General features: G+C 43.5%; 1 protein-coding gene across 1 annotated transcript in view; it reads right to left on the bottom strand.

Moving 5' to 3' along the window:
- Positions 1-26,777, bottom strand: part of LOC106599272 (uncharacterized) — a 42,847-nt gene that overhangs the window by 11,724 nt on the left and 4,346 nt on the right. Inside the window, exons 3-10 of the mRNA XM_082973084.1 lie at positions 19,809-19,928; positions 19,150-19,236; positions 18,219-18,228; positions 17,357-17,991; positions 14,228-15,493; positions 1,079-1,461; positions 562-771; positions 65-197 (exon numbers count right to left, since the gene is read on the bottom strand). Of these exons, the coding sequence (XP_082829210.1) occupies positions 65-197; positions 562-771; positions 1,079-1,461; positions 14,228-15,493; positions 17,357-17,991; positions 18,219-18,228; positions 19,150-19,236; positions 19,809-19,928 (2,844 nt within the window). The remainder of the gene's footprint in view (positions 1-64; positions 198-561; positions 772-1,078; positions 1,462-14,227; positions 15,494-17,356; positions 17,992-18,218; positions 18,229-19,149; positions 19,237-19,808; positions 19,929-26,777) is intronic.

Raw genomic sequence — 26,777 nt, 5'->3', positions numbered from 1 at the left:
TCATCAAGAATAAAGCAGCTTAAAGAATGTAAGTTTGCACGGTACAGTTAGAGTTAGTGCTCACCGGTGTTGCGGCGCAGAGAGGGGGCACTAGCAGAGGGGCGTGGACCAGCAGATTTAGTAGTGGTGGTTGTAGAGGAACCATTCTTATTTGCCGTGCCATTGGCCTTTGGCACAGGAGGACTGTTTTCCGGAGTCTGAGTAAGCAAACAGGAAATCAGAGAACGGTTGGTGTGGAAGAGAGCGCTGGACTAAGAAGAAAGTGATTAGGAAATGAGGGGAGCAAAGATTGGAAACAGAAATGAGATATTGGAAATGTACAGTATGCTGGGGTTTTCAGGGAGGTGATAGACAAGATTCAGTTTGTAGGACTACCCTAAATGGTGAAGAGAATGGACAGAGGTCATAGTGCAGGGAGTTGGTGGTCCACAAACTATGAGTGAGAGTCAGTAGGTGGGCAAGTTATACGGCAGAACCAAACAAACAGGAGGGGGACAAGGTGCCAACCACAAAAGGGGAGGCCAGTGAGAAGACACCAGAGGAAAGTGGGAGGGAACTCACCATGGACTTGGTGGCTTTAGGGGTTTGACTGGCAGCGGGCGTTGGCTGCTTGGTGCAAGCAGTGGGGGTGGTTGCCTTGGTAACGGGGCTTTTTTTATTGGCAGAGCTTGAGGTGGGGGAGGAACGTTTTGGGGGGCCAGCTGCGTCCCCAGTGGACAAAGAGGTGGGCCGTGTTTTGGCAGAGTTTGGTTTGGTTGACCCAACAGCAGGCTGTACAACAACGTCACATGATAAAGGAGAAAAGAAGCAAACCAAAAGCATACAACAGAGGACAGGCAGGATAGTAAAGCAGCAGAAGCAGCATTCACTAACACCAAATCATAATCAAACCAAGAGCATCAGCAGAGCAAATTGGCAGTGACGAATTGCACATAAGCATGTGCATACAAACACACACAGACACACGCATACACACACTCACGCACACACACACACTAGAGATGGCAGTGACAGTTGCGGAAGCAGCTTGCTGAGATGAAATGAATGGCAACATTGTCCCAGCCTTTCCTTGACCTACCTTGGCCTTGCTGTCTGGGCTGGTGAGGTCCTGCTTGCTTCCGTTGGTTGTTGGGGACTTTGCAGTACCTTTCCCAGCCAATTCGTTATTTTCAGCTTTGACCATCTTGTCAGTTTTCTCCCCATTTTCTTTCTTCTCCATCTTCTCATCTTTGTTTGTCTTCTCTGGCTTGTCCACTTTTTCATTTGTATAATTCTTCTCCGTCTTACGGAACTTCTCTTCATCTTTGAGAATCTTCTCAGATTTTGAGGTCTTGTCGGCATTGTCGACTTTCTTAGATTCATCTTCTTTCTCTTTCTTCTCCGTCTTCTCAAATATGTTCAAGTTATCTGTCTTCGGGAAGAAATCTGCCTTCTCTTGTTTGTCCTTATTCTCTGCTTTCACTGTAGAGAGACAAAAACAGATACAGTATTGCAGGTTTGCTAAATTTGTATGTCATATAAAAATACCAGAATTACTCTAAGGATCATATACAGGTAGAGAAACATTTCATATTGCCAGACTCGCTTTCAGCCATGAGAACGATCGTATCTTATAGTGTGTTATTAACCACAGATTCATACTGGCTTTAGAGCGAAAATCGAGCTACAACAATGCATCCTAAGAATGCCACCTAAGAATACCACCACCGTATGTGGACGACAGGACATTGTACATGTTGCGGCTGTTCAAATAGGCAACTAAATGTCAATCCTCTAAAATCCTCTGATTGATCGTCACAAAATACAAGCGTTCCGAATACTGCTGTCATATTTTACTCATATGATGATAATCTATCAGTGATAATATTTTGTATTACACCCCAGAGCAACTCATTGGTGTGGAAATAAGAGTGAGTTAACGACAGAGACCAGTCATGTCATGGTGGTGTGTAGTCTAGGCAGGGCCACAGAAAGTCAGGGCCGAGCCCAGGGCCGAGCAGGGCAGACAGAACAGCACATTGTTGGCATCGGCTCCTTATGTAACCCATCCTCAGTGACCTCTACAGAGAGAGAGAGGGTATGTCTGTAACGGCACCCTATTCCCTATGTAATTCTCAGGCTGTATCCCAGGGTAGCATTTGCGATACAACCCGAGAGAGAAAAACCAACTTGTCAAATGGATTAGGAAATGTGGGACAGATTAAGTTGGGTCAAAAGATGACCCATTGACGTAATGACTGAATCGGCTTTTCAAAGAAAATTCTGACCAATTAGTTGACTAGAGCATCAAAATTGAAAAAGACAGCGAGGGCAAATGGATTGTAAGTTTACGGTAGATAGATACCAGTTCAATGTGTCAGACAAGATCATGGATTTGCCACAATGGTACAAAACCGTGAGCCAATCGAAAAATCGATCAAATGATTGAGTACAGTATACAGGACTGGCCTTGTTGTGCCCATGGTTGGCTTTAGGAGCCCTGGTTCCAGTAACTGTCACACACTATAGACTAAGGCCAATTTTCATCAGAGCAGAGGGTCTAGGTGCCGGAACATAATTATAATAACTTGTACACAACAGATTGACTACAACTAAGCCCAAAAAATATTGTATTTAAAAATAACAGTAATTTCATACCTTGGTTACATACATCTCTTTTTTTATTTGTGGGAATACCTTGAAACAGATTTCCTGAATTAAACTAATTTTTAGCAGGATTTCTGGTGATTTTACATATATATATACAGTACTATACAGTACTAGTCAAAAGTTGGACACACCTACTCATTCAAGGGTTTTTCTTTATTTTTACTATATTCTACAAAATATGAAATAACACATATGGAATCAGGTTGTAACCAAATAAGTGTTAAACAAATCAAAATATATTTTATATTTGAGATTCTTCAACGTAGCCACCCTTTGCCTCCCAAACTGTTGCCACTAAGTGGCCTAGCCCGAACCATGAAAAACTGGCCAAGACCATTATTCCTCTTCCACCAAACTTTACAGTTGGCACTATGCATTGGGGCTGGTAGCATTCTCCTGGCATCCGCCAAACCCATATTCGTCCGTCGGACTGCCAGATGATGAAGCGTGATTCATCATTCCAGAGAACAAGCTTCCACTGCTCTAGAGTCCAATGGCTGTGAGCTTCGCACCACTCCAGCCAACGCTTGGCATTGATCTTAGTCTTGACTGACGCTGACGCTGCTTCCAGAGGCAGTTTGGAACTCGGTAGTGAGTGTTGCAGACGAGGACAGAACAATTTTACACTGTACACGCTTCAGCACTCGACGGTCCCATTCTGTGAGCTTGTGTGGCCTACCACTTTGCGGCTGAGCCATTGTTGCTCCTAGACATTTCCACTTCACAATAACAGCACTTACAGTTGACCGGGGCAGCTCTAGCAGGGAAGAAATTTGACCAACTGACTTATTGGGAAGGTGGCATTCTATGATGGTGCCACGTTGAAAGTGACTGATCTCTTCAGTAAGGCCATTCTACAGACAATGTTTGTCTATGGAGATTGCATGACTGTGTGCTCAATTTTATACACCTGTCAGCAACGGGTGTGGCTGAAATAGCCAAATCCACTATTTTTAAGAGGTGTCCACATACTTTTGCATATACAGTGTATATATTTTTTACTACAAACTTCAGGGGGCCAAAAGAAATCACCGCTTGTTGCCGACCTGTGCTATAGACTAGTATAGAGCTGTTCTGTATGCCTGGCCAGTGCTGTAAGCATAGACTATAGACTAATATAGAGCTGTTATGTATGCCTGGCCAGTGGTGTAAACATACACTATAGACTATAATATAGAGCTGTTCTGTATGCCTGGCCAGTGGTGTAAACACATTGTCACATAGAGCATGACTAACACACAGGGACATGATGGTGCTCATGATATTTTACTGCAGGCGACCAGCATCACACACACCAGACTCACGCATATATATACACGCATACACATGCATGCACCCACCCACCCCCACCCACAACACACACACACACACTACTGTATATGAAGTGATGATGCATATAGGTAATTTGCTAGAATTAGTAAATGTGTGCATATTGCACAGGATGTCTTTGAAATGACCTTGCATTATATAGAAACACACAGCCACATAAGCAGAGGGATTATTTTCCCATGACCTTCATCCATGAGGTAGAAATTACCCTTGTTACAGCAGGAGGATGCTGCCAGCTATTTCTGCTTGCTCCCTACTGTCGCTAGTTGAAGGATGCAGATGTATCATTGTCATGATGGTGTCTTTGTGAGATATATAGCGATAGGCTAGCTGTAGGTGAAAGAGAGCTCTAATACTGAGTGTACAAAACATTAAGAACAGCTTCCTAATATCGAGTTGCTTTTGTCCTCAGAACAGTCTCAATTTGTCAGGTTATGGACTCTACAAGGTGTCGAAAGGTTTCCACAGGGATGCTGGCCCATATTGACTCCAATGCTTCCCACAGTTGTGTCAAGTTGACTGGATGTCCTTTGGGGGGTGGACCATTCTTGATACACATTGGAAACTGTTGAGCGGGAAAAACTCAGCAGTGTTGAAGTCCTTAAAACACTCAAACCAGTGCGCCTGGCACCTACCACCCTACCCCGTTCAAAGGCACTTAAATCTTTTGTCTTGCCCATTCACCCTCTGAATGGCACACAAACACAATCCATGTCTCAATTGTCTCAAGGCTTAAAAATCGTTCTTTAACCTGTCTCCTCCCCTTCATCTACACTGATTGAAGTGGATTTAACAGGTGACATCAATAAGGGATCATAGCTTTCACCTGGATTCACCTGGTCAGTCTATGTCATGGAAGAGCAGGTGTTCTTAATGTTTTGTACACTCAGTATATAGTGCAAGCAAACTGGCTTCAGGCTCCAGACTGCTTGCTTGTTTAGTGTTATTGAATCTAAGTGTATATATGAAAAACACAGTAGTCATGCAATTTGAAAGCATCCCAAGAGTCCCCAGTCCCCACATGGTGCCACCAGAAATGACTACTTTCTGTTTAAATGGTTACCCAGACTCAATTTCAAATCCATCACACACCCTTCCTTTAGTGCTAGCCACTTGTTGGAGTGTCACTTGATGTGATCTATCGCTGAACAACACAGTTATCTGAAGAGATGGGAGTTTGAGATGGTAAATGAACCTCAGCATTTCAATAGAGATTGTTTTAGAAGCACATCATCCAAGTATAAATATACCAAAAACCACAACTTCTAGTTGTTGGTTTTTTAATTTTAATTTTATTTTTTACATCCATTCTTCTTTTGGCTCCTTCCATTTTCTCTTTCAGCACTCCATCATAGTTAAAACAAACAGCCAGCCCAGACGAATACCACTGGCCACTGATCTACATGGTCAGGCATCACAAATAAACTCCCAAATCTATGTACTTAAATCAGTGTACACCATTACATACATAACCAATGAGAGATAGAGGAACCAGGTCGAAGGTGTATATGAGCAACATGTTATAACGTGGTAATGAGAGCTAGTCCAAACACCAAGAGGAATAGGCCTCAAATCATATCAGTCACCTACCCTCAATGGAGCTTTTGGTATTGATGCTGTTGAAGGTTTTTCCAGTGAAGGGAACCGGCAGTAGGACACTCTCACTCTGGCTCTGTGGCATCCCATTACCAGTACCTTTCCTGGGGGGAGGGGAGTTGGGGGCCCTGACAGGGCTCAGTGGGGACAGAGGCGAGAGTGTGGGCGACACAGTCTTTCTCTCCTCCCCCACTGTCAGAGAGCGTTGCACAGCCGAGTGTGGAGACTTGAACCCCATAAGGTTACTTCCAGGTGAGGGCAGGTCCACTAGTCCGCCAGGCTGCACTGGGTACTGGGAGAAGTCAAAGCTACCCGGCACAGACAGGTGGGAGCAGTCAGAAATGGCGCGCCTCACGGTTTTGTGTTGCTGCTCGGTCCCTCCTCCTCGAGGTAAAGTAGGCCCCATGTCCTCATCACTGTCTTCAGAGAATCCTGACACAGTGCAGTTTCCACCCTTAGAGTAGTTGTCGTTGACAACACCAATGACACAGTAGTTGTCTGCAGGTGCAGAAGTCTGAACAGCAGGCTTAAGGCCTGTGTGGGGTGGCCCAGAGAAGGAGGGATTCCATACACAGTTGTCCACCTTTTTTGTGTTGGGGAACGGTGAGGCGTCATGCTGCACAGCAGGTGACACCCGCAGGGCTGCAGCTCCATTGGCCCTGTGTTCTTGACCCGGGGAAGAGAAGAGTTTCCCAGGGGAGGCTGGAGAGGGCGAAGAGGAGAGGGAATTTGTGGGGCTCTCCCAAGCACTACCCAGACCCAAAGATGCCCCGAGTCCAACACCCATCCTCCCTGGCACCTTGAGGTCAGACGACTCCACCTTGAACCCTGATCCAGATGAAGGTCCATCAAAGAGACTTGACAGCTTGTCCTCGTCGGTTAGCCTGGGTGCCCCTGGGCTGCCCCCGAAACCTTGTGGTCCCATCTGGTCCTGCTGCTGGTCCCAGCCCTGAAGGGCCTGCTGAGGAGACGCCATAGAGACAGAGGGCACCTTGCCCAGCTCAGTATACTCACAGCACTGTCCACCTCCACCACTCTGCTGCTGCTGATTGGAGAGAGAAGACATCCTCACCTCTCTCTCTCTTCTCTCCGCTGCTTCTAGATTCTTCTAGAATCTTCTAGATTCTTCTAGACAGCTAAATAAAGGAATCTTCCCTTGGCTGTAAGGAAGGCTGGTAATGTACTCTATCTGTGGTATTTGGTGTTTCTGTGAAGTACAGCCTAATTGTGTGCTGGTGTAGTAATTGTGTGTTTCTCTCTGTGTCTGCTCTGAACTGATCAGATGAAGCTGTGAGGCTGAACTGAATGCTGCTCCCTCTCCTTCTCTCTCTCTCTCTCTCTCTCTTTCTCCTTCTCTCTCTCTCTCCATTTCTCCCCCTCTCTGACATCACAGCCCTAACAGAGCTTTAGTCACATGACTCCACGGAACATATCCCCATTCGCTAGAGCAGATTCTCGACTCATGCCTTCGAGCAGTAAGCTAAGTCACAAACACACAAACACACAAACACACACACACACACACACACACACACACACACACACACACACACACACACACACACACACACACACACACACACACACACACACACACACACACACACACACACACACACACACAGAAACGAACGTCAATGACACACACACAAACTAATACACACACCCTCCCTTGGTGTCCTATAAACCGCAGCTCTGACTCCTCATTGACAGGCAGCGTGGCATTACATTAGAAATACAGAAAAGAGAGAGAGAGAGAGAGAGAGAGAGAGAGAGGCAGCTTTGGGGAATACAAGGCCAGTTTCCACTGCCATTCTATTTGAATGAATTTGTCCTCTCTGTAACAGCATCCATTAGCGCTACACATCTCTTCCTGGTTCTGGTGGTATAAATTTGCTTTCAATACTGTTCTGTCATCTCCAATTCTTCACTTAGTTCCATGCCCACTACTGTACCCACTGCCCCTCTCCTCCACCCTGCCTTCCTGCCCCCGTTAGGGGCCCTGGGTGTGCATCTCTGGCTCATAGCCCTGCCCGGAGCATTTGACTCTTTTGTTTATTGTGTTTGTTGTTTGTGGACTTGGTTGTGGACACTGTGTTCCTTCTGTCTGCTGTTGCCACATGCTGTGGGCTACTCTGTTAGGACGGTATTGAACGACTAGCTTCGAAAAGAGTGTGCGATAACACTACATTGACATGCAGTATAGCCTTAAAACCCCCCCGTGTTCCTAGTTATAAACACCTCATCCAGACCTGTGTGAACTGAATTCACACCCGCCAACCTTCTTCACACCAACACCCTGTCCAAACGTTCACTCTACCATCACTGGTTCAGTCCTGTACTAGACCCCTCCCTCATCGCAATTGTCGTGAAAGGCAGGCAAAAATAATTCAATCTCTGATGACATCCCCCCCTTCCACCCCCCTGCCACCATCCCACCTCCAGCTGCATGAGGAAAAACTAATTCAATATAAATGATTGAAGGTGACTTAATCCCCCCTAAAACAGGGGATAGTGAAAGAGGGAATGCATTGTTCAAGGAGTACAGTACAGTGGGGTTGATATGAGGGAAATGCTGAACATATTGGAATCACACAGGACATTGTCAACGTCTGAGATCATGTGCTGCTAGCACAAGCGATATTAGATTTCAATAATATCACATTTTAATTCACACTGCAAAGTCATAATGGCAATTGTTCGAGTTGATCACATAAGATACTAATGCACTGACGCAACACTCAGATAAGTATACGAATGCACTATACTGAAGCCTCACTGGTCAACATATTTCCCAAACAGCAGTGTTTTCTACAGCCCTACACACAATATTAGGGAAAAGTTAGACAACCCACTGCAACACGTCTGTCTATGACAACAGTCAGCCTCATTCCCAAAACAGAGCCCTTGTCTCTGTTCATTACATCATTCTAACGGTCCTGTTTCTCATGAATGGACATTGTTATGCAAGACCCATGTCCAACATATTCCTCTGTCTGTTTATGTTTACATCTCTTACAGAAAGATTACTCTAGCTTTAACGACACTTATAATCCACATTATTTTTTTAAAAATATTTTTTATTTATTTAACCATTATTTAACTAGGCAAGTCTGAAACTCTTAAGGATCCGCCCCTTTTTTCAATTATTCTTGATACCATTTGAAAGGAAACACTTTGAGGTTTGTGGAAATGTGAAATTAATGTTGGAGAATATAACACATTAGATCTGGTAAAAGATAATACCAAGAAAAAAACCATGTGTTTTTTTGTAACATCATCTTTGAAATGTAAGATAAAGGCCATAATGTATTATTCCAGCCCAGGCGCAATTTAGATTTTGTCCACTAGATGGCTGCAGTGTATGTGCAAAGTTTTAGACTGATCCAATGAACCATTACATTTCTGTTCAAAATGTCGTATCAAGACTGCCCAAATGTACCTAATTGGTTTATTAATAACTTTTCAAGTTCAAAACTGTGCACTCTCCTCAAACAATAGTGTGGTATTATTTCACTGTAATAGCTACTGTAAATTGGACAGTGCAGTTAGATTAACAAGAATATAAGCGTTCTGCCAATATCAGATATTCTTGTTACTTACAACATCATGATAATCACATTGGCGCACATTATCTCAACTGTTCCAATGGTGGGACACCGATCTGTAGAGATCCTTAAGAGGATTTATTAAGAACAAATTCTTATTTACAATGACGGCCTACTCCAGCCAAACCCTAACCCATTAAACACAATCTCATATAATCGTCATGAAAAATACAGAGATCTGCACAAACAAACATTGCACAAATCATTTCAGTTCAAGGCCAAGTATGATGTTAAATATCTAACTGCAGAGAACCAAACATTTTCTTTTTTGGAAATAGATCCCCTCTCCACTCCAATTATAATAGCCCCCGATGCCACTATGAAGCCACTTTCCATATGTTCCAGTGTACCATTCTCTGTGTAATATGTCTGTGTCCAGTGTGAGTGATATTATTAGTGATATGTCTGTGCCCAGTGAATACCAGTATAACAACCAATTATACTGAGCACAATCACCTCATACCATAACAGCCTTTGAGCAGAGAGGAAGTATGTCAGAGAATTCTATTTCTGGAATCCAACCTCCAGACTGTCACACCCCATTTTTTTCATCTCAGCAGTCCTAAGTTGTTCCATCTCCACGGAAACCGCCTCCCATATCCATGGCAACAAGCACCCAGTCAAAGAGAGGCTGCTATGACGTGGAAGGACGAGAGAGAAAAGGCAAAGGAAGGATGGAGAGATGGAGAGGGAGGGAGGAGGCTCCGAATGAACACAATAATAAAGAAGGGATGAGGAGAAGTAGAGGTAGGGACATATAGAGAGAGGACTCCAAATGATGGAGAGAAAGGACAAAGGAAAAGACGGAGGGAGGGAGACTCATCTCACTACACTCATCCCTTCCCACGTCTTCCTTGGTAGCTTACGATCCATCTTGTGGAATGACAACAAAATTGGGTCAGATGAAGTCAAATGAAGTGTCACATCGAAGGAAGTATCAGAGTCATGAATTCACACATCTGATGGTCCAGCGGACTGATCCGGATACACTAATTAAACAAAATCCAAATCATTCTGCCAAATTATGCCCCTTAACGAAAACGGGGTAAAAAAATTGGAAAAGCTTGAGACATGGAAAAAGGCCACACTGGCTGAGTGGAGTTTAATATTGGCTTTGTAGACATCATTTTCCTGGCTGAGAAGTCAGAACACATAACCGTGAGGAAATGCAGTGAGCTGTCTTTCAATTCATTCCTGTAATAATCAATGAGCGTCGCCAGAAATGTTATTATTGGAAGCTGTTTTTTCGAATCAAAATGATCAGAATTGTGAATATATTTGCAGTATGATATGTTTTGATCATAATGATCAACCTTAGTTATTAGCTATCATAGTATAATTGATCTAGTTTCAACAACAATAATATTGCCCATATGGGCATAGTGACCTGGTCAAATGTCTGAACCCTTTTTAAGACCAAAAGCTCATACCAATGTTTAGCATTTGAGATGACTGCTATTGTTTTTCAAGTGTCCTCGTTTTGATCCTGCTATCATTCAATATTTATGTTCAGCTTCAGGCCTATTGTACTGACAACATGAAATCTTATTCTCAATCCAAGATCCAAGCACTTGTTTCCACAAGAGGAAAGTAATTACATTGATATTCTCTGGTTTGAAGCTTAAAATCAATTAAACGTTCTATTCGGGTTATCATGATGACAACTTATCTAGTTTTCATTATACTGAAAAGTTTTTTCGTTTTCATATTAGTGTGCTCTTTTAGATAGCGAGTGGCTAAAAGTAGGACTGTGGTTCCCAGTGATGCTGCCGCAAGCAGAATCTTCACAGGTGTGTTCTCTCTTTATCATTCTGTAATATTCATGAGGTATCTTCAGCCAGCTAGACCACATTCACAGCTACAGATAGAACTTTGATATAACCACCAGTCATTTATTGAACCACCAGATGACGGCCCCATTGGTCAATTAAAGGTGAATAATGCAGAAATCGCTCTCCCATTTCCTGGTTCCTAAAATGTCAGATTATGTGACAAAACAAGCAAGTATAGTGTGTGGCATCATGTTACCATCTAAACCGCTGTGAAATATATTTCCATAACCAAAAACATTGTATTTTCAGTTGTTTGAAGCTGGTGTACAAAACTGAAAGTAAAAGACGCAAAAACTAAACTTAAGAACTGGAAGCATAGAAATAGTGCACATAGAACAGCTCAATCTGTTCTCAGACTAGCTTTCAATGAGAATGACAGATCTATATCTCACATTTCTATGTGAAGTTGGACGGGTCACCCAAAAAGTTACATATTGCAGCTTTAATAAATCATGAAAAATAGCGTGGATTTTCAATCTTATAAACAACACTAAAATAGCACCTGTCCTTTTACTTGGCTTCAACATATATGGTCCAGTGTGATGATATTCACTGTGAAACACAGAATTGCACTTAAAACCGACAGCATGATGATGAAGTATTTACTGAAAGGTACCTACGACGTAAAAACATAAAGACAGCACTGCCCGTCTCAATCAGTACCATAGTGGCGACTTTGGTAGCTATATGCTTTGCCAGGCTGGGCATGCTCTTTTGGATGGTCTCTTTGTTTAGCTGGTGGCAGGATTGTCTGTGCTCCGCTGACCAGAATAATGACTATGCAGCAGGGCCAAGCAGTACCAGTACACAGACCTTTGGTGGAGTGCTGTGATAACCCTGACTGCAGTACCGCGCCGCACAGCCACTGAGCGTCTACCTCCCTCTGCCTACTGCACACACCCTGATCACTGGCTATAAAAAGACAGGTTGTGTGCTTTACGTAACTGCAAAAAAAGTCCCAGCCATCAATATTGCATTAGGGAGAGGAGGATGGAGAGAGGGAGGGAGGGAGGGAGGGAGGGAGGGAGGGAGGGAGGGAGGGAGGGAGGGAGGGAGGGAGGGAGGGAGGGAGGGAGGGAGGGAGGGAGGGAGGGAGGGAGGGAGGGAGGGAGGGAGGGAGGGAGGGAGGGAGGGAGGGAGAGAGAGAGTTGGGGAGGGTGTAGGAGAGGGGGTATGAAGAGAGAGAGAGAGAGAGAGAAATGAGATAGAGAGGAGAGCGAAATAGTAAGAGAAAGAGAGAGAGGAGAGAAAGATGAGGAGAGAGAGAGAGAGAGAGAGGAGAGAGAAAAATGAGAGAGAAAGAGAGAGAGGAGAGAGAAAGAGAGAGAAGAAAGACAAAGAGAGAGAGGAGAGAGAAAGAGGGAGAGTAAGAGAAAGAGAGGAGAGAGAAAGAGAGAGAAGAGAGACAAAGAGAGATGAGAGAGAAAGAGAGAGAGATGAGAGAGAACGAGAGAGAGGAGAGAGAAAGAGAGGAGAGAGAAAGAGAGAGAGGGGAGAGAGAAAGAGAGAGATGAGAGAGAAAGAGAGAGAGGAGAGAGAAAGAGAGAGGAGAGAGAAAGGCAACAAAACAGAGAGGCTGCTAGGGGGAGAGAGTGAGGGGGGGGAGAAAAACAAAGACAGTGATTGAGGGAGGAGGATGTGGGGTGAGAATACAGAAAGGCCAGCAGAGGCCAGTCCCTCACTGTCCCTCCACACACCAACCCGCCTACCTGGTCATCTGTTAATTACCCATTAACAGCTGAATGGGATGAATGGGTTGAGTAAGGGAATGTGAGGGGTGCAGACAGACAAGCAGTATGCTACTGACTTCCACCATTTGTCAACCAAAAACACCTGTGTCATCCAGGAAGGAGGAACAGCGAACCTACAACAACCTTACACACTGCCCGTCTGGCAATTTAGGAAAGTGACAACCTAGCAGTCCTTGGAATCTCCAACCAAGACAACAAAATGAGAAGGACCAACACAGGACAGTCTCTGAACTATGGCAAACTTACTCTCAACCGAATGAGCAAACTAGAAAACGTGCCAGCTTTTTCCTGACATGGAATATATCTAACCAAATGTGAGACAGGCAAAGTACAAGAAATGTTGAAAAGAACAAAAACCTGTGGCAGACATTTGGCGTAAATAGGAAAGAAATAAACACTGGGTTTCCCTTCATATTATTCCACTGATGAGAAACATCTAAATATTCTCAAAGGCAACAATGGCAATGTAACTCACCTATTTAGCATCATCATCGTCATCATCATCATCAGAGCCATCATCAGGAGATACAGTACACATGGGGGAGAGAAAAGACAAAACATAGCTCACAGTTATTTCAGTTCACTTACATGATAACGTCCACATCAAGCAATTCACAATTTGAGTGAAAATCTGTTTTAATATCTCCAATCAAATATTGCATGAAAGTAAAATGTGTATTTTTTTAAATGGTCAAATTACATATCTAAGGATTCTAGCCCGGGATCACTTTGAGACACTCAAAATGGTTCTGAAAGTGAATTCACACACACAAGTGGGAAGAGAATGTGAAAGAAAAGCTGTTAGTGACTCCTCAGTCAGCTTAGGCAATTTGAGGAACAAAAGCATCATTTAGTCAAGGGGAAAGCAGCCTCTTGAGAGAACGAGAGAAAATCACACTGCAAACCAACATCCCTTTGATTAGTGAAGAAAGGTTGACTCAATGTCAAAGAGTTAGGGTATAGAATTACTCGTTGCAATTTAGGATAGCGGCAATCAGGGGGGAGAAGGCTAGTTACTTCTATCCCAAGGAGAGTGGAGTCACTCGAGAGTCACACAGAGAGTAATCTACAGAGACAGTAGAGTCATTAGTATATGATTACAGTGTTAGAAAGGAGAGAGATAGGCGATAAAACGAGCTGGGCCGGTCAGCTGACATGATCAGGCAGGTAGACAGACACATAGCAATGGATATGCTATTATAATCATCATCATCATCATCATCATCAACAGTGCAGTACTACAGAGACAGGCCAGACAGTCAGTTAGGTAAGAGGGACCCAAGGCCCAGTCAGACACAGTCAGGTTAAAGAGCAGTGTAATTAGTTAGCATGTTATTACCAGTGCTATTAAACACATAATGGCCGAGCAACAGCAGGCCCAGTCCACAGAGAGAACCATGCACTATAATGTCATCATTCACCCCCATACTGATAGATATGTCCCCTCTTCAGTGTCACCAACCTTCCAGCAGGGGGGGCTCTGGCAGCGGTGGCTCCTGGTGCTCTGTGAGTGGCAGTGTGGTGGGGATAAAGGGCGGGGCTGCAGGGTTGAGGCCTGAGCCCACTGCAGGGCGGGGACTGGGAGTGTCGTGACCAGGCTGGGATGAGTGGCTAAACAGTGGAGGAGGAGTGGTCTGGAAAGAGGAGGAGGTGGTGGTGTTTGGAGGAGGGACCTGGGGTGTGGTGGTCTGGGACTGGGGCTGTGAAGCAGGAGTGCTGGCTTGGGGGGTCTGCAGGGCAGAGTCTAGGAAGAGGAAGGTCTTCGAGACCTGGGGGCTGAGAGCCGGGGAGCTCTGAGGGCCCAGCTGCTTCGGGTCAGAAGTAGACGACATGACCTCAGGACGACCATGATCAGAGAAAGACTTTGCCGCCTCATCCTTCTTGGGAGGTAGAACATCTTTAGTGGCTAAGGGAGGGGGCATTTTAAAGTCATCAATACACATGGGTTCATAATGGAGGGCAGAGGCAGTGTTTTTAACGGGGGTCTCAGCCTCCCAGTCCATGTTTACCTTGGCAGGGGAAGGTTGCTCAAACATGTTAAGGTTACTAGTTAAAGTGTCTGTAAGGGCAGGGTCTGTGGTGAGGATGTGACTGGGTTTGGGGTTCTCAGTGAGGGGTGGGGCAGTGGGGGTGTGAGAGGGTTTGGTGTCCTCTATAAAACTGCTAAAGGGGTTAGTCTGGGGTCCGGCTACTAGGGAGGAGATGTTCTCCAGGGTTGAACTTAAGGGACCAGAGGCATTTGCCATTGCAGACTCCAAGGCCACTGACGCTTGTGTGGCATGAGGTGTCGGCCCCCACTCCTCTGGGAGCTTCATCCTGCTCTTATTCTTCCTGCCCCTGACCCTACCCCCACCCCTCCCTCGGATCTCACACTCCCAGCTCTCCTCCTTGCTCGGGGAGGATGGGCTCAGAGGGCCGTCTGAGGCTCCGCTCTCTGTCTCGCCCTCCTCCTCCTTTGCATCGGGAGCCTCCTGCCTGTCCAAGAAGTCATACACCTCCTCCCTGGACCTCCTTTTCTTCTTCTTCCTCTTCTGCTGCTTGCTGCTGCTGTTGACCCCTTCACTCCCCCTCTCGTCCCCAGAGCCGGTCTCCTGGCCCTGGGAGCCGTGGGGGCTGAGGGGGTCGGAGTAGGGGCTCTCCTCCACTGAGTTGCTGGAGGAGAGGCTGAGACCCTCTGAGGCTTGCAGCCTGGATTCACCACCTGCCCAGGATTTTGGGTTTGTCCAAACTTCTTGATGAGCAGAGAGGAGGAAGGAATGTCACTACCCATAGTAAAGACCATAGTAAAGACCAATAACCAATTGCCAATCCTCTCCATTCATTGCTATGTGTAAAATCAGGGTATATCTTATCTGCTCTAAGAAATTCCGACCAAAATGTATGAAACTCAACCACTGAGTAACATTTTTTCTTATTAAACTACAAATAAAAATGATTCAATCAATTGTGTGAAATAAAATTGTGCCTTGAGTTTTGAACTGATTAAGTTAAGTTAAGTCATATTGACACGACCTCCACTATAATTTATTTACGGCCTGGCCAGTAGGCTTATAGATGTGCATTTTAGGCTTATGGATTACATGTTAGTCTGAAGAGGGACAATTTTTTTGTGTGCACTGCTCCGAGCTTGCAGCTGATTGGGTGTGATTCTCTCTGCCGGGGCGGGGCAGGGGGAGAATGGAGATTGTACTGAGACTGAGCAGTGTGATGTTTACTGTACACTCGACAGCACATCGCATGAGCGGATGAGCAAATTAATCCATGTACAAGGAACAGGCAGACTGCATAACAACAACAGAGGCAGGTCACATAGACAAACACAGACAAACAATGAATCAAGAGGAAGGGGTCATGTGACATGTGGTACCCAGTACAAACAAATACTGAGGAGGACATTAGAAGTAGACAATATTTACATCAAATCATAAATATATGAAAGATACGGTACACACAAAAACAACATACTGCACATGCCCTTTTTTATGTTGTGATAAAGACATAACAAGGCCAAAACCTCTCTGTGTCCATTAATACTGATGGGTAGTACCATTCCAATACTTAACACGGCAGGGCAGAGAGAAATGAAAAATAATGAAAAGCTCCTCTCCCCTCTCTCACCCCAATCGTTAATGATAATGTATTTTTCATCTAAATAGTGTATCGCTGCCCTCTTCTCTAATTGATTGATGTGCTATTTTCCTTAATGTCCTTCCTTCCTTGATTACGTGTCTATGTCAAACAACATGTGCAGGAGATCCGATTATCATTATCATCTACGTTTCATGCAATATTGGCATTTAAAAAGTGAAGAGAGCATCTGAACCCAAAGCCTCAGTTTGGCCTCATGACAGAATGCACATTACTTCTAGTCTATGTGGCTTCCTCACTCAGAAAGCAATATTCAAGATGAATATTTAAAGATACATATTTTATATATGTATCTTATTTTATATATGTATCCATATTTTATAAATGTATCCAAATATAACGGAGCACTTCAATGAGGACTTTGATGCGGGGGGAGGGTTGTCTAAGAATTTTTTTCTTCTTTTTTCCTAATAAACAAGGTTAGGAATCCTCACATAATTATTATTGCTTCTCAAACAAATGTTATAAAGTTACAGTAAGATCTGAGGTATTGCGTAATAAACTAAAGAGTTGTGTGATTTGAACCTTATAATTTATGCCGGAGCAGCACTGGATTTCTGCTCTGATGGCCGCTACACGAAAATAACCGTTATGTAAGTAACAACTAATACCACTAGCTGGCTATTAACTACAAGTTCTGCATTAGTTTGTAAAAAAAAAAACAGTGGCAATATATCTAAAACGTTCCCTTTGGATTACTAAGGTGCTGGCACTTTGAGGAACCCTCTAGAAGAAGTGACGGTTATAGTTTACCCTGTTCATGGTCACATTTTAGCTCTATCATCATCAAAACCTATTGGATTTCCTGACATTTGATACTGTGTTTTACTGTAACTGGTGACTGGACCTCTGGACATCCCACCCAGGCCCCCAGTTGAACTGCTCTGTGTGAGACAACCTCTTACCTGTGGCCCGGGGCAGAGGGGTAGTGGTCATTGGGTTTAAAGGGGGCCTGGGACTGCTTGGGGGGCTGAGGCAAACAGAGGAGAGGCCTTCTGAGGGTAGCCCATAAGAGGCATGCCTGACTGGAATGGAGCCATGCCCTCCACACCTTCTGAACCCATGTTCATGTTCATGTTCATATTCATATTCATGTTCATGTTCATATTCATATTCATGTTCATGTTCATATTCATATTCATATTCATGTTCATGTTCATGTTCATGTTCATGTTCATGTTCATATTGATGTTCATGTTCATGTTCATGTTCATATTCATGTTCATGTTCATGTTCATGTTCATGTTCATATTCATGTTCATGGTCATATTCATGTTCATGGTCATATTCATGTTCATGTTCATGTTCATATTGATGTTCATGTTCATGTTCATGTTCATATTCATGTTCATGTTCATGTTCATGTTCATGTTCATATTCATGTTCATGTTCATGTTCATATTCATATTCATGTTCATGTTCATGTTCATGTTCATATTCATGTTCATGTTCATGTTCATGTTCATGTTCATATTCATGTTCATGGTCATATTCATGTTCATGGTCATATTCATGTTCATGCTCATCATCCCTGGCTGGGAGAAACCTGGGAGTGGAATTAAGACAAACAGGTTAATACTATTCTATTATGTGTTATAACTACTCTATTATACAGGTTATTACTACTATATTGTGCTATAATACACAGTGATAAGCACTACATGTAAGGCTGGCACAATTACCGTACTACAGTATAACCGTGTAATCGACGGTTAGCCTATGGGTGAAGACCGTCGGGAAAATGAAAGAACCGTCATAACCTAACATAACTTAGTCATCCAAAGGGAACGTTTTAGATATATTGCCACTGGTTCCCTGAGGGGGAGGACGAACAGCTGACTAAAGACGGGACGGTCGGGCATTCGTGCGGTTGAGTCCGTTTCTTCCATAACATGGACTCTTAACGTGATAAAACTTTGTTGCGCCTTGCTGAAACAAGCAAACTCTGGCAATTTGACCGGTAAACTCATGGGTACACTAGCAATAGCTGCCTGGTATTGTGATGCAAACATTTCCATGGTAATGTAGAATGGTCATTCAAATGATGTTAACTGATGTGGCTCATGCAATGGATTGTATTTTTGTAATGCCAGTTGAGTTAAGTCAGAGATATTAGAGAAAGGAGGAGATAGGAATCCCATTGGGTAATGAATGGAGAAACGTATAATGCCACACACAGCAGACTGTCAACCAGTCGCATCCACGTTGTCATGCTGCGTCATGCGGTAGCTAAGCTAATCGTCACGCAATCCCTTCTTAAAGTCAGGGTATGAGTCTAGAAACATGCCTATTTTCCTTGAAAGTAGGCCAACGTAATGTCACGATTCCAAAGCTATACGATATTACAGAGAACAAGTTGATTATCTAATTTCTCTGAAAAGATTTGTAATGTTGTACTTCTTGTTCATGGGATTCATGCTAATGTTGGGTTTTTGAGCAAGCACCCAATTGACTCCCATTCACTTCTTGAAGGAGTGCACCGCCACGGCCCATCGATGACGCATACGCAACGTACTCAATGACCGTAAATACGATTCCAATTCCAATGTGCGTAAAAAAAAAAAAATGTATATATTATATATTTTGTAGGTATTTTGTTTTCTATTCGAAAGGTTATTTCAGTGACCGCGGTCATTTGGCTCTGGCCAAATACCGTCATTCCTAATTACATGGCCGTCACAGCCCTAACTACATGCTGGTGTTACATAAACACTTCACAGTATTATTAAGCAGTACCCATGAAAGAGTCTGGCATGTTGCTGTCCTTCATTCCTTTGTTCTGGTTCCCCTCACCAGGCATTCCCATCATACTAGACACTGGGCCTAGAGATAAGATGGGGGGGGGAGAGAGAGAGAGAGAGAGAGAGAGAGAGAGAGAGATAGACATCAGACGTCAGTTACCAATACCAGATTAGTACACAACAGACACAGATCAATAGCCAGTCTAAACCCCCCCCCCCAAAGGAGAGAGCAATATCATTCACAATCACACAACTCATAGTTAGCTATGAAATATGAATGTCCAGACGGTTAGAGAAAACAGCAACACGGAGACAACAACAACAGCCTTAGTTAGATGCAGGCACACGTTTAACTAGGTGTCCTGCAACACTGTACTGCCCAATTTACATTCCTAAGAGTGCCCGGGCTGTGCCAGGCATACTTGACAGGCAGCTCTAGGTAACTAGACAGCTTAATATGCCACAGAGGGATCTTTAGCATCTAAGGCAATTGATGATAGGGATAAAAAAAAAGACAATTACAGTAAAATAGAATCAAATATAGAAACCATGGAAACCTGTCCTTTCACAAAATGCCTTTTCACAGGGCATGCCTTATCACTTGAGCATACATAAAACACTAGAGGAATTCAAACCGGGGGAAAGAAGCTTCACCTGAAAGGTAGTCAGCATTGAAGGCAGACTGTTGTCCAGTTGGACAGGGACGCTTCTCTCCCATTGGTTCCTGCCGCTGCATCCCAGTCCCCATCTGTCCTCCTGGCATCATACTGGAACCTGCAATGACGAGGCAAAAAAACAGAACATCAACATCAGGACTGAAGTGTTAGAGATAGGAGCAAGTGACTAAGTCGTGTGACCAATGTTCCGTCAAAAAATTTTCAGTACTGAGCAAATTTCAAGTCTGCTGAGGGCAAACTTGACCATTGTGAAAATTCGGTGCAACAAGCGAGCGTTTACTGTGAACACTGAGGCTGTACCTGCTTTAAGTTACAGTTATAACAGTGGTCAAGTGGGCTACTGTGCCTATTTGATCATAACGTAGGCCTACCAGAGTGGCCTACCATCAAAAACAATGGAGAAAATGCATCCCATAACATTTTAACATGGAAATAGCTGTTCTATCATTCAGCCTACAGTAGCAGCCAATGTGTTGTGTTCAATGTAGGCTTACATTCCATGAGACTTTTGGAAAAAATCATGCAGGGCTTATCCACTTGTCCTTCAGACCAGGTGACTGAAAATGTTGTCGTTTAATGCAAGAAACCACTTTACAGAATACATTCATTATTATTTCCATACCATTATTACAGAGAATCAGACAAATTATTCTACCCTCTGCCTATTGGCTACTTAGCTTATTCAAGCCTGTCTCAAAATATAACACTGTCCCTTAAAGACAAAAAAAAAAGCTCTTTACCTGACTCACTTTTCAAAAATGTCTAGAAATGTACACATTTTATGCTCTTTTAAGAAGGAATCACTCCACCATTGCTGACTAAAAATTATTTATAACTGGCTAATAACTCACTAACTAGCAAAGGATACGAAAAAATGTGAACACTTGGCTACATTCAGCTCTCGCTTTGATCTCAAAACAAGCGCACCTACTCACGACCATTCATGCTGTAAACACAGTCCAGTGCAAAGTGAATGGCACAGATCCATATATAGCAATGGTCTATTTGCATATCAGCCTACTGCAGCTCTGATTGGTTATGCAGCACTGGTCTGTTTAGAGTACAGACTGATTCGTGCTTGTCAATGCAATGGAATCCTACTCTGATGCGTTCTGCCTACAACATCTCTTGCCTAGTTTGTTTCGGTATGTTGCATTGAAAGTGGCTAATATTGTGTTGATTTGATCACAATTCCCACAGTAAAGGGAGACGTTGATAGTGTTAACTAAAGGCGAAAACTCGAGAAAGTTAAGTGAAGTTCAATCTCTTGCTTCTCTGCTGATATTTCTTCTGCACGGCAGTCCCGGGGGTACTGCACAACTGTGCACACTTGCAGCTTAGCTAACATGCATGTGACCATGTTAAGCTAAAGTAACTAACTCTGTTGCCCCTGTCTAATATTAAAAGTGACAAAATTGACCAAAGGTGATGTTGCTTTGGGGGCTTTAAGACATTTTTTTTATTGTATACTATAATTCTGAACTACTGAAAAATATGGTAACTTTGGTAAATTACCAGTAGATTTGCAACCGTACCACTGACAAAGCTTGCAAGCAGATTTGCCCTCCTGGTTTCAATGTAGGCTACAGTGTCTTTCATAAGTATTTGGAAAATGTTCCATATATTTTTGCTATACTAGGCTACTCTACTGGTCACCGTAGCAGCACCCACCTGTAGCACGCGCTCCAGCAGGTATATCTCTGTGGTCACCCCCAAAGCCAATTCCTCCTTTGGCCGTCTCTCCTTCCAGTTCTCTGCTGCCAATGACTGGAACGAACTACAAAAATCTCTGAAACTGGAAACACTTATCTCCCTCACTAGCTTTAAGCACCAACTGTCAGAGCAGCTCACAGATCACTGCACATGTACATAGCCCATCTATAATTTAGCCCAAACAACTACCTCTTCCCCTACTGTATTTATTTATTTATTTTGCTCCTTTGCACCCAATTATTTCTATTTCTACTTTGCACTTTCTTCCACTACAAATCTACCATTCCAGTGTTTTACTTGCTATATTGTATTTACTTTGCCACCATGGCCTTTTTTGCCTTTACCTCCCTTATCTCACCTCATTTGCTCACATTGTATATAGACTTATTTTTCTACTGTATTATTGACTGTATGTTTGTTTTACTCCATGTGTAACTCTGTGTTGTTGTATGTGTCGAACTGCTTTGCTTTATCTTGGCCAGGTCGCAATTGTAAATGAGAACTTGTTCTCAACTTGCCTACCTGGTTAAATAAAGGTGAAATAAAAAAAAATAAAAAATAAACTCTATAAATGTTTAGTTATATGAACTCCACCTCCAACAACTGATAAGCACATTGAATACAGCCCACCTGGTCTAAAGTGTCAGTAGATGTCTGGCCTAGACTAATAGGCTACTCTAATGTGTCTCAGGGTGCTGTCCCTAAAAGCATCCCTCTCTGGAACACAGCAGAGGGGTGACAGTGACGAGAGGGGACAGTACAGGACCGTGGGCCATTACTATGGTTACGCAACCGACCAACCAGACGAGAGCATCTGAGGTTCTGGCGGCAAACCCTTTCCCGTCTGTGTCATAACTGATTGACATAAAAACCTCAGCTAAAGCTTAAATTCCAGCCTAGAGGAACTCACTGTACTATCTGGTGTTTATTCCTGTAGGGCTCTGCAGCTTTACCAGATCATTCGGCCCATATACATTCAAACACACACAACCCCAGAGAAATCATTGCATGTCAATCTGACCTCTTCTGCTTGACTAGATGCAACTTAGGTGATATTACAAAACTAAAGTCATCCATCAGTGTGTAGAGTCAGATACTGTGTGATATGTCCTGCAACGAGACGTACAAAATACCAAACGGGGAGAAATACACACACACACACCAATTTCTAGTGTTAAATACCAGCACAGCTTTCATGATAAAACAAAGATATCTGAAAGAGTCACGTGAGGGAAGGTGTAAGTCCCAGTATTTTGTGTTGCTCAGCAACAGCAGCCTCTGGGGACCATCAAGGTGTTGGTCCTCTCCTATGTACGTTCAATGCAGCACGTCCGCCTCCCCTCAGAACCCTTAAGTGGAGTTATGCCAACATAGCCCAAAAACCACATCCCCACCGCCCCAGCAACACCCTAGCCGGGCTGGCACGGTGTCTGACCTGACATCAGTCCTGGCACGCAGAGCATGGCAAAGACTTCCCTGGCATAGGAGCCCAGAGTTTCCTATACCCCAGAGGATGGCACGGAACCAATGGAACCAGGGCTAACAATATCACACTGGTTTTAGAATACACGCACAACATCAGATCAGACAACAGATACAGTAGACTGCAGTCAGAGCTCTCACAGTCACAGTTAACTATAAATAGTTTCGCTTCGAAAGTGTTGTAGGCTACACTGTATTATTTAGGTCTCTTGTCTGGTGCAGTATTGTATGATACCTCAGAAAGTAAATACGGTCCAGGCTATTCTCGGTTAAATTGAAAGGGACACCTAAATTATGTGTTTGGGGAGTTTGAACTCTCTGGTTTCAGAAGTGAACTACAAGGGATGTCCTGGGATCGCTGAGGGAGCTAAACACCATATGGATATTCAAGACAAGTAGCCTTTCAGAGGGGAAATTAGGAGCCCAAACTGCAGGCAGGGAGATAAAATACAAATATCCTGTTATGACACAAGGGTCCAGGAGCAATAATAACAATAAGAGAATAAAACTCTTAAAAGCAGACGCGCCGTGAGGTAGTTAGTGTCCAGACCAAAAGACTGCCAAGTCATGCCGAGTGCAATGGCTCCCTCTGTACTCTGCCGGAGGAGTCACAATGACCTTCCTCGCTCTCCCTCACTCCATCAGCACAGAAGCATGTCTGCTAGCCTGGTACTTACGTAAGGACACCCTTACGTAAGGTGCAGAATGGAGGTTAAGCAGACGTTTGTTGATTTCTGTTTTTAAACGGTAACTAAATAAGGCTGTGGTTGTGAGAAATGAATTGTAAAATACGCTGTACGTGACTGACATTCATGAGCGTGTTAAATTCCTGCGGTTCACAAGGATGAAGGAGGGAGTTGTGTTGTTTATGTAGGAGGGATGGAACGCCCTCCATGGATTGCTAATGGACCACTTATAAAGTACGGTGTATGTGTTCTGTGACTAATGAGTTTACACCCACACTGAATACACAAGTAATTAGCTTACACCAGCTGTTATGGTATAGTCCCAATAGGCTGTAGGTGAATGACACATAGGCCTAACGCTGGACATAACACATAAGATAATGTTCCAGGGGCTATTTCTCATTTCTAAGACATTGTTCGAGGGCTATTTCTTGGAGGCCAGAGAACTGATAAAGTCCATCATCTTCTATCGCCTCTATCGCCTGACAGGGAGTCAGCCCCAGCCTCAGCTCCAGACGGTCCCTGTGGGGTTGATATGCACTCGGCTTGTCAAAACCTCTCCAGTGCTACGCCACCATTTGGCAGGCACACCCAGCTTCAGCCTCCTCCACCATGAGAGTCGTGTTTCAGCTGCATACATATCTGTTCACCGGTTATGGGATAATTGGTGTAGCAAAAAGAGAAAACGGCATCATTCTCATGATAATGATTACCGCTGTACAGTGAGAGGAGCTGTTTTGAATTCCCTCCTGTATACATATGGCTTTCTCTCATTTTGTGTTGCTGTTTGTCATAAGCATATGTAGGCCTGATCTTTGATTCTTTACTACAAACAGATGAAGGGAAAAGCCAAATCAAAGTATCCAATTCTATATGACAACTACATATGACAATCGACAAAGTAAACAACCAATGACATTGAGATTGAAGGATGTTGGGGAAGGAGGGAAGGAAGGGGGAGGATTCTGGGAAAGCCTTTAATGATTGATGAACACAGCAATGACTTTGTGTAGGTCAAGGAGAGGGGGCAAAAGTTCAGTGCAAGATGAATTTGATAGCACTGCATGACAACAACATGAGTTGAATCCCTTTACTCATGCTAAGATGATAGACTGATACAATAACTTAATATAGTGTGTATTTTCCACTGACATTTTACACACAAATATACATTATCCTTCTTGTCTTTCATGGTAGTGTGGCTTCAGTTCAGGGAAGAACGCATGTTGAATTGTCACTACAAATCAGACATGCTAAGAATATTGACTAGATCCAACAGAAGCTAAATCTGAGAATTGTTTTGAAAAAGTACAGTATTTTTTTTTACTTACAGTATCAAAGAAGAGGATTAGTGTACAGTACGTGACTGATAAGCAGCAAATGCTCTCATATTTCCTTGGGAAAGTCTTGATCTACACAGCGGCTGACCAGAGCCCTCGCTCTAAAAGCATCAATCATTATACAGTACAGAGGAGATGCTGAAATCAGCACACACACACACACAGATCTGCACTGCCAACACTGGTGTTGTGTCTTTTTGATGAGCCAGAGCTGTTTCCTCCTTCTGCTATTGTTGATGTTCCAGCATACTGCAGTCACATGCTAACCGCAGAGCCTCTATCATGCAGCACACTGCTGGCACTAGCCAACATGCTACATTGTACACTGTGTTCTGTATGCCCTCCTGAAATAAACCCCATACTGTAGCGTAGGCTAAGGATGTTGATTTATCTTAATTAGACATAATTCAATTAAGCAGCTGTGTGGAAAAGCTGACGTCATATGTGTCAATCAACTCCACTTTTAAAGAAATCAATGTGTTCAGTTCGGATTGACATAGAGGTCATAAAGCCTCAGAAGTCAAAGAATACCACCTTTAATCCACCCCTAATCCTAATCAATTGTTTTGACTGAATATGCATGTGAATATTTACAGTTTGAAAGCAGGATAATTAACATGCAACCGATGTTGCCAAGACACCAGAGGAGAGGATGTTCATGGCCCGGGTGTTAATTGACATTGCTGTGTCCTGACTTGTGCATGACTGAGTTTGTTATATTGCTCCAGTCAGGACTATGCTAATGCTGCCCTAATGCTGTCTTCAGGCTGACACTTCTGGAAGTGACATGACACGAGGGGAGACAAAGAAAGAGAAGGAGTTTGGGAGAGATGGACAAAGACAGTGATAGTCATCTAGATGGAGAGAGGGCGAAAAAGAGAGAGAAGTAGAAAGGGAGAGGGGGAGATCGAGGTGAGAGAGTGATAGATGGAGAGAGAGAGAGGGAGAGAAAGGGAATGCTCTGAGTGCTCGGAGTCTGTCTGTCTGAGGTATACTGAGACTGTCTGTGGTTAGAGAGTTGGATCTGAAAGAACTGACTGTCTGGAAGGATATTATATCTGGAGTGGAGGAGACTTATCGCTCTACATTTGAGCTTTATCATATTACATATCACATGTATTAGCTGGCTACGTTACTTTGAGGAGCAGCATCCAATGGTAGAGTTAGGAAAAATAATCTTCATTCTCTGAACTTTTTGTTTTATCGTTTTTTTTTCTCTCACTTTCTATGTTGTTATTCCTGTGCAAATTAGGAATTGCACTCTGGGGCTAAAATACCAATTGCCATTCAACATAGCCAAAAGAGGATGATTCAGCTGTGAAAATGTGCCCTTGCAACACAATAAACAATTACAATGGGGGGTTAACCACAGTGACGGGAATGGCCCAAAGGAGTGAATTTCCCCAAATGCTCATGACAGAGTTCTTTCTTGGTAGACGGAAACAAACACAGAAGTTTTCCAGTAGCCAAAATATTTTGGGGTGAAATTTCTCTCAGATAAAATCAGGGGGAAGTTGCCACCCAAGATGAAGTTCAAGTTCAGAAAAAATCTGTTCACAATAACATCAGTGCACAATACCACTGAATCAGAGATCCCAAAGACTGCCTAAGAAATGGAGTGAGTTACAAATAATATTTTTTAAATACATAAATTGTCCCTCTTTGACTCCGCTCTTTGGTTCAGGTTGACACACAAACTGAAAAGGCAATTCCACCACTTTTCAA

This window comes from Salmo salar, chromosome 03 (assembly GCF_965601325.2).
Source record: "Salmo salar chromosome 03, fSalSal1, whole genome shotgun sequence".
NCBI classification, from domain to species: Eukaryota; Metazoa; Chordata; class Actinopteri; order Salmoniformes; family Salmonidae; genus Salmo; species Salmo salar.
The sequence above is the reverse complement of the archived record's forward strand: the minus strand, read 5'-3'. Positions and strand labels throughout refer to the sequence as shown.